The sequence below is a fragment of the Drosophila novamexicana genome, unplaced genomic scaffold (genome assembly GCF_003285875.2).
Source record: "Drosophila novamexicana strain 15010-1031.04,08,12 unplaced genomic scaffold, DnovRS2.1 tig00004560-arrow-pilon, whole genome shotgun sequence".
Lineage (NCBI taxonomy): Eukaryota > Metazoa > Arthropoda > Insecta > Diptera > Drosophilidae > Drosophila > Drosophila novamexicana.
The window spans coordinates 2,045,302-2,056,637 of record NW_020825054.1 but is presented as its reverse complement, the minus strand read 5'-3'; the positions used below and the strand labels follow the sequence as shown (position 1 = coordinate 2,056,637).

The following is an 11,336-nucleotide window of genomic DNA, read 5'->3' as shown; positions in this document are numbered from 1 at the left end:
TCTGTTTGTTATTTTTTCTTCTCAGCGTACGTAGGGCGATAGCTATTTGTATACAGCAAGCGGAAGGAAACGGAAGTAAGTTTAAGCTTTGTGCCCCTAGAATTATCAAGGCAACTGCGACGCTAATTTTGACAAGCTAATCAATACCTAACCCACGATTCGGATATAACGTAACAGACTGACACAGGTCTCTATGTTTCGAGCTCTGCCAGGTAAACGCTTGTCAAAAAGTTAGATTGATACCAACCCGGTGGATGTTCGAAGCTAGTATTTACATCGGACTGCTTGCCGTTTACCACGCTCCCTGCTGAAAGTGACCAAAGCAATTTAAACCACATATCAGCTTGCTCGCGCATATACATTTCTTCCAATATTTAGGTAGAGTGTAAAGAAAGTTTTCATGTCTGGAAGTCTTGCTTCTAAAAACCACTCTTCATGTTTTAAGCTTTGGATAGTTTATTTAAAGTCCGCTTATCATATAGATAATTATACCCTGAACCCATTGAAAATGGGCAACATATATATATATATATATATATATATATATATAACATATTTTTGTATAAAGTAAAGTAATATATATATTCTTCATCAGCATCACAAGCCGAGTCGATCTAACCATAACCGTCTGTCTGTCCGTAAGTCCGTATGCATGAACGCAAGGATTTCAGAACTTGAAATTTGGTATGTAGGTTTTCCTAGTCCATGCGCAGTACGAGTTTGCTTTCGATAATCGATAACTTACTCCGTTTCCAAGCAATCGATCAAAATCGATATCGAAATCTGGTTTTTGAGCAAATTGAGTAAATTGTAGGAGCTAGAGTCACCATACGGGAATATTATATATCTATCAAGTATCTTTCAAGTCATCGCCACCTTCCCGCTACCACCATAAAGCTATAAAGTCAAACGAATTCACTTGAAGCACACAGACCGACTGGACAACCACTGCAACCACCTTGCAATTAACTTTTTCGGCAACAGAAGACACCACCCACTCGACCTGCTTTTTAGGCCGCCAAAAGACTGGTGAGACCGTATAAAATACCATTGCCAACACACACAAAAACCACATGCAAATATCTACATCAGATAATTTACTTATTGAAGAGATAGATCGTAAACAAAACTAAAAAATTAAAAAAAGAAGATTTAAATAACAGAAAATTTCTAATTACCCAAAAAAAGCAATGCAAAGCTTTCCGGATAAATATACTTTGATCGTGGCCGCGGAATTCAAACAGGAAGGTGCAAAAGGCGATTTCTGCACGTTGAGCACCAGTCTGTACATATATGCAGTAAATGCTTTACATGGCAATGCATTAAAAAGACACAAACTTCCTGTCGACAATCGGGATAAGATATATATACAAAGAGTATGACTTGAATACTGAGAAATACTGAAAAACGTCCTTTTTTATACCCTTGCTATTATGATTTTGTCGTGAAATGTGTAGGGAGACATCTCCGATCCCATAAAGTACATATATTCTTGATCAGTATCAACAGCCGAGTCGATATAGCCATGCCCGCTTGTCTGTTTCTTAAGCTATCGTCATAAAACTTTGCGTAAGTCTCTCTATGCACGCAGTACATATGTGCAACTGTGTTTTTGTTTATCAAGGTATCTTAACTACACTCGGCGTTCTCTATTTTTCCTGCGCTTCTTAGATACGGTCAAAGCCCTATGAATATTATAAAAAGGTCGGGCTTGATAGAGTATTATATTTTCGACGTGGCTAAGAAAGCCAGGCAGCTGCCGCCGCCACATAGGCAAGAGAAAAGTAAAGATCATAGAACATGCACTGAATAATTCATAAGTGTCACCAACACCAGCCGAGACGAAAACGACAACGCGGGCTTTCAATGCTAGAGTTATATTTGATTAGCTATGACATGGGAGGTAAAGAGAAAGTGACACAATTCAGACACAATTCAGACACACATCTTGTGTGTGTGTGAGCAACGCATCGTATACGCAACGCGGCAAAGCAAATGCTTAAAAATATCGCGGCCTACTTGCATGCGTACGTCTTTCTTTTAATTATTTAATAAAACATTTATGCTGACGACTTAACGAAAACAACCAAGTTTACACGGTTGTCCTTCTGCGTTGTGCTCCCGACCCATTTACAATTACTTGTGGCGTTTCCTTCTATTCCGTTTTTTTTTTGTGGGAGGTCATTTATTAGCAAAGCTCAACTTGGTAGCGACATGGTCCTGCCTGTTTGGCCTCATCCGCCCATGAGGCTGCTCTACTATAATTTTAATTATGTCAATTTCTTTTGAGCATACCGCTGAGCATTTGTCGCATTGTTGTATATTGTTTGGGGACTAGACTATTATTATGGACCTGGCATCTTGATTTGCTGTTTAACAAACATATTCAGATAATTGTTGGTGTTCTGAGGAGCAGAGTTTTATACTTAGAAATCAAAATGCACCTACAAATTGGTTGTTTTACACGCTAATGTCTATCGAATTGTCTAAGATAAGTCATTTAATTTTCTCGGAAAATAAATATATTTAAACAATATAAAACCTAGGACCTAAAGTCACCTTATTAAATATTTAGTCTCAAGTTAATAAAGTTAAGTTATGGTTCAGGTATGTACTTAATTCTCTGTCTCTCTTTTTTAAAGTCCTCATCTGTGCATATATTTTAATACTAACTTTATATCACTAAAAATCGTGTAACGATCTAATAACATACAGAAAACATAGTTTTTTGGGAGCACCAGTAGCCATAAGGTGTTTCTTTAACAATAGCTTCGGACTTTCCAGCCCAAAATATTTCTTCCTTCTTTCGCTGTTTGAAAATATGTAAATGCGACGGGCATTTGAGATTTGGATGTTCTGCTGGGCAGACACTAGCTCTACCTGACCAAATCCCAAAATCACATCAAATGCCATACTTATGCCGGCATGTTATTGTGTGAGTATTGCATTCGCACAGTGTGACTGTTAGCGTGGAACGTATTTCTGTTGCAATTTCCGGCTGTTACAATCGGAAGTGAAGCTGCTCAGAAATGCCGTAAAAGGAGCAGTGTCCTCCAATAAGCAAAGGCAACGCGAATGCTCCAGCGGAAACGCTAGTCAATATTGGGCTCCGAATTCTCTATTCTATTCGGTCGCAGTTTTTTGCATATTTTGCGCACCCCTTACCACTACCCACAAGCTTCCCTTTTTTAGTCGTTGTACGTCGCCAGACGCGTTTGACTCATTTTCATATGCTATATTTCTCAATTGCTGTCGCTGTAAATATTACACATGTCGTATGTCGTTGGGGCTAGAAGTAAATACATTAGTATATATATATATAGTGGCATATATATGGCCTTGGGTAGCGGGGTGTTTGCCATTGCGATATTGTAAATCATAATAATAATCACGATATTTGCTGATTTATTGCATACTCTAATAGTTGGGAAATGGCCGTCGATAAATTTGTATTTTAAATATGCATTGTTGACATTCTAACTATAAATTCAATTACTTTTTCTACTGACTGGTGGTATTTCTATTTAAATTTCCTTTTTTTCCAAAGAGAAACTTACTAGTCTAGAAAATGTTGAGTTTTGAGTAGCATTTCTAAATAAATCCAAAAAAATGTTTATAATATAACAAATTATACAGAGAAGAGCATTTGTAAACATGTTGCTTAATGAACAGTGTTAAAAAATTGAAACTTATACAAATGCAGTTTCGATTCTTGCCGGCTTCCCTTTTACTCATGCCGGGCGTCTATTAACTGTAGCTGATTCATTTGTTAATAAATATAAAACACTTTTTAATTTTTATTTTAATATAATGCGTCCAGCCTGATTCAGCCTGGTAGCCACTGCGCGGCCTAGCTATGGTAAATTCCTCAAGTTGAATATTTTATGAAGCTGCAATGAGGAAACAAACAACTTAGATAATCAACAAATATAGTGGGGACTTAAGATATTAGTCTGGGCTCTGCATTGGCGGCAAGCATTTTCCAATATGTAGCAAATGGCAAAGTATCATTTTGCGGCCCAGAAGCTTTCTGCAGAATTTTCGCTATAGGCCAGCGACAATTTGCGGATGGAAACTTCAATTGCACGTAAAATTTCCATGTCTAAATTTCTTGGCCGCACTCTTGCACAGAGACCTTTTCGCTCCACACCGCTGTCCACTTAGGGCTGCCTGCTATGATGGGCTGTTCTCAGCATTAATTTCAAATATGAAAATAAATTTGTGTTCTGATTTTCCTTACACCGATTTCGGTCTCATTTTGGGTTAACAAATTTGTACGCCATAAATCAGTCATTTGAGTGAGTAAGGCTTAAGGTCTGCATTGGGCTGATGTACCATGAGCCATTTATCATAATCATTTTTCTATTTTGAGAGTGAACTTTAAAGCATAGTAAACCAAAGCGAAAATAGCGAGATAGACTTCTGCCCACTGAAATTTTGATACCCAGGCCTTTGAGAATAGTTAAGCTCGGAAATGATTAATTTAATAATAAAAAGAATCGATAAAAACGGAGAAAAATACCCAAATTGGTCAAGATATATTAATAAATTGTACTGGTCCGATTTAGGCTTAACTATAAACAGTAATTAAAAGAATACAATAAGTTACGAACAATCATACTAAACTACATTTCCACATCGTAGTATCTAAACGATTGCCAATTGTTCATTGCAACATATACTGACAGTTAAGGACATTTTTTCAAATAGCTTAATTAAAATTCATTTAAGGGGTGCTTCACGCTTTTCGAAAAGTCCATTCCTCCTTGGTGGAAATGCGGGTCAAAGATTTGGTGGGTGTCGCTTCGCGCGTAAATTCATTTCCAAGGATCTATGTGAAGAATCATTTGGGACGTGTTTCACATTTTTCTCAGAATCAAAGCATTCTCCATAAAAAGTGCGATTCTAAGAATTTTTCGGTGCAGATTTAATTTATTACCGATTGTTTCAAGCTTATTTGCAAAGTTCTACATAAGAATTTAATGAATTTTTGTATTAACGATTTGGGATATTCCACTCACAACAGTGATAAAATGGCGGAAAACGCTTGTAAATAATACATTTGAAATTCCAGTATTTTTATTTTATTTTATGCGCTTTCCTTTAATCTATACAGGTTCTTCAAGGGTCACTACCCGACGCCCTTTAATATTACCTGCTCTAAGAGAGAAAAAACTGCAGAAATCAGCTCGTAAGGGAGAGAGGCGAACAAATGAGCCACTGCTTAAACACCTCTTACGAGCTATAAAAGAGGACTGTAAGAGCGAAAGTTCACCATGCAAAACAGTGTTGCCATTTATTGAGCAACCTAAGAGCTAGATCTGCTTAAAAAAAGCGGAAAAAAGTCGAATGTTGTTTAAAAAAGCTGAAATTTAAATAGTATTATTGATTGATATTTTCAATAAAAGAAATAGAATATTCAAAAAATTCAAAACTTTTTGTAATTAAATTTAATTAAAGTATATAATTCTAACATATTAGTCACATCATCTAAATTTGTATCCTCATCTGCAAATGCAAATAATTTTTGACAGTTTTTTTAGCCAACAGCAAACTTAACTTGGCATCATCCATATCTTTTTGCAGATCCTCTTAGAAATGAGGAGCCAAAACATTTTTTATTATATGTGTGCATATGGTTCCACGCATTTTTTATTGGGCTAGCCGTGCTGCTGTCATCGAAATTCATTTCACACAAACTGCTCAAGTGATCCATACTTAATTGTTTTTTGTGGCTGCATGTGCTTTTATATGGGATAACTTGGCTGATATTTACCTGTTGCAATAGCTGTAATAAGCCCGCGTATCGTCAGTAACATCCTTGCGGAGCCAGCTTTTAAACTCGGAAACCTGCAGCCAAACATCGCGCACTTATTGCTTATAAGCAGTTTTCGACATTTAACAAGTCAAAAGTTTATCAATTTATGAAATTCACCGCCTTAGTGGTGTGAGCCGCGAGTAAATTGCACTAAGCAATTTGAAAATAGCATGCCAACTTCACGCTTTCCTTCTAATGATGCCAACTTCGCTTATTTCAATTTTAGGCACATCTTTATTAGTTTTAAATTATTTTATAAAAAGTAAACGCGAATTACAAGTTAATCTAATTTTTAAAAAGCCAGAATTCCCGGTACCCGCTGTCTTACATTTTTTTCGAAATCAGACTTTCAAAAAAGCCACATCTGTCGGGAAGAAATCGGAATTGGCAACACTGATGTAGCATAAGTTACATTTTCCAGATATGCGTGCACGCTCTCCGCCATTGTATTACTCTCTTTCTCGCGCTCTCTCTCTCTGTCTGAAGCTTAATCCACATAGCAGTAGCTGCTGCTCTGGCAGCCAGCAGCGAAGTTAATGGGCCAAGAGTTCGACTTCAGTCGTGGGAATTCATTCGTGCGTCGTGGACACCAATGAGTCGCTGCAGATTCTCTGTGCAGCTGCCTCTCTGTGTGCGTGCGTGCTTTTCATGTGTGGCTATCTGTGAATAGCTAACAGTTACCAAGCGTCTATTGCCAACAAATGAAAGAGAAGGCCAGCAGCTCAAGTTAAAGTGGGCAATTGAAAAAAAGTAAAGCAAGTATTAAATTAATTCAGTAGCGAAAAATTCGATGTAGTCCAATAAACATGAGCTTGTGTTATTATAAGTGTGTGTATTTACCTAAAAAAAACCAAAGAGAGAAATAAATAAATATAAAGAAAAATAAAACAAACAAAAGACTACACGCTAAATTAAAGGATTTATTACAGCTGATATTGCTGTAGACCGGCATGACTATGGACGCCCCTTGATAAAATCAACAACAGCAGCCAGCAAGGTCGCTGAGGATTATTATCAAAAAAAAAAGGATAAAAGCAACAAAAACTGGCAGATATAAGAAATTAAAAGTTCTGGCGTTGCAGACGGATGGAAAAATCTGAAGAGGTAAATCATACAGAAAGAACAACATTACAAAACCAATTTTCACGGTTATTTACATATAATTTCTTGTTTTATTTTCTATCCCTACGGGGATATAATCCATTAACCATGTAATAGAAGCTTAAAAAAACGGGCATAAAATCTTCTAGAATACGGAATTATTGGAATTGATTAAAATTTGGGTATCCTTCAACGAAGTCTTAACCAAACAGAAGGCGTTTTAACAACTTACTAGCTGGTTTTCTAGAAAGGAATTCTAATGTGTTAGAAATGTAAGAGGTTCTAGTCTTCCAACATCAAATGCATATATATATATTCTATTTTAGAAGCTATATGTCAAGTTTGGTGAAAAAATAGGATATCGATATCGATTTTTATCGATTGCTTGGAAACGGAGTAAGTTATCGATTATCGGAAACAAATTCGATCTGCGCGGGTGCCAGGAGCATCTACATCTTTCAAGTCTCTAGCTCTTATAGGTTCTGAGATCCTTGCGTTCATACATACGGACGGACGGACGGACGGGCAGACAGACGGACATGGCTAGATCGCTATTGTTGCTGTTCAAGAATATATATACTTTATGGGGTCGGAAATGCTTCCTGCTGCCTATTACATACATTTGGCTTTCGCACAAATACAATATACCCTTATACCCATTTTTAATGGGGTCAGGGTATAAAAATCAGTTTTCTTCAGTTTGCAAATCTGTACAGTTATTTTTAATGTTGCCTTTCGCTTCAAACATTATTTTGTGTACGAATATTTATTTCAGCGTTTGCTTGCTCTTTTTTGTAAGCCGTGTTTAATTTCGCTCTGCGCTCTCGCAACTTCTGCTTAACTTTTAACGCCGGTAGAAAATATGTCGTGCTCTAAGAAACCTTACACAGACCTGTGTGAGGTCTCACTGGGCGTGATTGCAATAAGGTCGCTGCAATTGCCAAGAAGGGCTGCGGCGGCTTACATTGGTCTTGCCCAGTATGCATCGACCAGATAATTGATTTCTCCAGAATGTATATTTCTTTTTGAATAGAACGCTTGATCTTGTATTTGTTAACTATTACCTAACTGCTAATTTGGCCAGGTCCCCTCCTTTATCCATATTGCCCTACTTTAGAGGTTGCAATTTTCAATTGTAATCCTCTCATTTTGCATTCACCAGCTACCAAAAGGCTCCGCCGTTCCTTTCGGAAAGGAAACCATTTCGTGCTAAATCATCGTATTCATGCAACCGATTTGGTCTTAGGAACGATCGGTCAAAAGTTATTTTCTTGCATTCAAAACTTTTCTGTTTATCAAGACATCTTGACTCTGCGTTTCATATATATGCATAATACCATCAATATCGGTGTACTATATGTTATAGATGCCATACGATGCCACAGAACGATCGGTCGAAAATTAAGTTGTATGTAAAAATGTTTGTTTTTCTAAATATCACTACCATACTTGGCATTAACTATTTTCCCTGCGCTTCTGAGACACGGGTAAAGCACTATAAGCATTATGGAAAGGTTGGGCCTGCAAGGGTATTAAATAGTCAGTGTACCGAAGATAGCCCTGCCTTCTATTTCTGTCTTGTTTTGCTTTGCCTTCTCTTAAACTTTAATTGAATTTGATTCTTGTTTTCAAAGCGCTTACTTAAAGTTTTCTCAAATTTTTCGATCTTACTCGACAATTTCGCGAACTCATTAATGCCTTACCTATGTTATAGTCGTACATTGTCTCTTTTTGGTGTCAAATTTAAACGAGAAGAAGACAAATTTCATATAGTTTATATAGAGAGTATTTTGATAAAGTCGATGTGACTCTACTTTCACTTTAATACCCGACTGTGTGTTATTGCTACCAAAACCAAATCATCTTCTCTTAGTAAACTTTCTGAAATATTAGTACCTAGTATGCAAAAAAATAGTTTTGTCAATTTTCATTAAATAGAAAGCTTTGGCACAAATAAAATTGTATAACTCATTTGTTTCGTTCCACAAATTGGCTGATATTTTGACACCTTGAAAATAAAAGCTTGTCAAATTAAATAACATTGTCAACTGAAAATTTAAAAGCTCTTCGTTGACAATTGTCAGCTGTGAAATTGAAAGACAAATGTTCGGGTACTTCGAATGGCACTTTGTTTTTTTTTTTTTTTGTAAATGTTTCTGCAAATACGTGCACAAGTCCTTAATCACGTACAGAACTTTGCCGAATTGTTCAATATGCAGAAGAGTGAAACGTAAAACTTTTCATAAAAACGGCATCCACCCTCACACACACATTCATGTCTTAGCTTAAAACAAAAGTAGACAGCACTTGAGGCACATCAGCGAGACAGTCAGAGATAATGCAACTGCAAAACAACAATGCGACAACAATAACAAATCAATATCCAGGCACTTAAGCATTGAAGCACATTTGTTCTCGCAGGAGTTTGCATTCCTTTTACCTGCCTGTTAGAAAAGAAATAAATACATAAATGAAAAATAGAGATCTAAAGCTTGTTTAGCACACAAATCATCCCAAACCAATATTTTATTTTCTTCTTCAAAGATAGTTTTAACTAGATTTACCCACAGTAGTCGGCCAGTCGGTTTAACTCTCATTGTATTTCTTACGATTCGGCCTAACCTTTTAACCATATTTATAGTAAACTGTCTTAATTGTCTCTATCAAGAACAATTATCGGTAAGTTTTTGAGTAGAAAGAAGAATTGTTTAATTCAACAATAGGTTCAATTGAGCCTTGCCTTAAATCGAAATACGCACTGTGTGAGTTGTTAAGGGGAACTACAACATATGCCGCTCAGGTCTTATCGCCAGCAGTTCAGCAAATAATCATAAAACACACAATTACTTATGCCGTCTTACTTACCTCTCTCCTTCCTCTTTTACTCGGTGTGTTTCAGCCGGATCCCATATAGCATGCACTTTATCATATGGGCCAGGATCAGACTGGGGGCCAAGCGGTTATGCTGTGCAGGCCGCTGTCGCAGCAGGCAACGAAACTGGGAAACCACACCGCCACACATATACCTATAGCACCAGCAGTAATCAGCAACACAAACAACATCAGCGCGAGCATAAGCAAATCAAGGGCAACCTTTGGACATGGCAACAGGGCAGATGCTGTAGCGGCTGTCGGTGTTAGCAACAACGGCGTGGGCGTCAGTGGCGCCTCTGTTGTTGTCTGGGGCAACATCATTAGCTTCAATCACAGCCTAATGATATTGCCCAAGGCAAACCAATTGTATTATGCCGTAACTATTGCTAAAAATGCATAATTTTTCTACATATTTCATGTTGAGAAAATATTTCAATCGACATTATTGAAAATGTACAACAAAAAGTGAAATATGTTGAGATTTGTAAGCATATATAATCCAATAAATTTATTTATAAGCTTTACTCAAATAAAAAGTTAAACAACATTTTTCATTTTTATTAAGTTGAAATTCGTTATATCAGATAAAAATGTATCTTTATCTATATCAACAATGTTGAATATAAAGAAACATTTTATATACATATGTATAAGCAATTTGCACATTCCAACATCGATTCGCTTTAGTTTGTCTTATCTCAGATTCTGTAATGGGATATTATTAAACATTTATGAATAACCATTAAAGCTGAGTCGGTATATATTAGTAGACACGGCGCCGACTCATATACAAAATATTGGCTCAGAGTTTAGTTTAACACTCAGAAATAACTCGCATAATAAAAGTAGTCGATACACGTTTAAAAATAATGCTAAGCTGGTGGTTTGGCTGTTCTTTAGATTGCTCAGAAAACATTAACAATTTTTTTTTTTAATTGCATGACGAAACAACATTGAAGAAGCCCACCCTAGGTATCAATTTCCCGCCGAATCATGCTGGGTCTGACTTGACTAAAAAAGATGTTCAGTTTCAGTTGTGTTCAAAATGTTGGCGCGAAAATTGAATTTGTTATAATCGGAACAAAGCCCGCTCAAAAAACGTAATTGCCCAATACAAACTTAAGCCAAAAGAAAAAAATAAGCCATGGCGAAAACATTACAGGTTCGCTAACACAGCTCTGCTTCCAGGTAGGTATTTAGCTCCAGTATCGACAACAGCTTTAGTTCAGCATCCGTTGGATTCAAATTCTGGGCACCATGAAATTTTTGGTTAAAATGATAAATCTAAGGAAAGTATGCTATTGTATTTGGTTATCCAAGAGATTTCGTTTTCAATATTTGTATACCCTGGACCCATTAAATATGGATATAAAGGGTATAATGTTTTTGTGCAAATTTATGTAACAGGCAGAAGGAAACATCTCCGACCCCATAAAGTATATATATTCTTCATCAGCATCATATTTTCAGAACTCTACATAAGAACTTAATAAATACGTGTTTCAGCCATTTTGGAAATTCCACCAACAACAGTGGGTAATAA

The 11,336-nt window shown here is 36.6% G+C and overlaps 1 protein-coding gene across 1 annotated transcript; it reads left to right on the top strand.

Annotated features, from left to right (window-relative positions):
- The first annotated feature begins 6,719 nt into the window (after window positions 1-6,719).
- On the top strand, window positions 6,720-10,249 carry LOC115770807. Its single transcript, XM_030716230.1, has 2 exons — window positions 6,720-6,922; window positions 9,819-10,249. The coding sequence occupies exon 2, from the start codon at window positions 9,849-9,851 to the stop codon at window positions 10,191-10,193; it is 345 nt and encodes a 114-aa protein (XP_030572090.1). The 5' UTR covers window positions 6,720-6,922; window positions 9,819-9,848; the 3' UTR covers window positions 10,194-10,249.
- The last annotated feature ends 1,087 nt before the right edge of the window (window positions 10,250-11,336 follow it).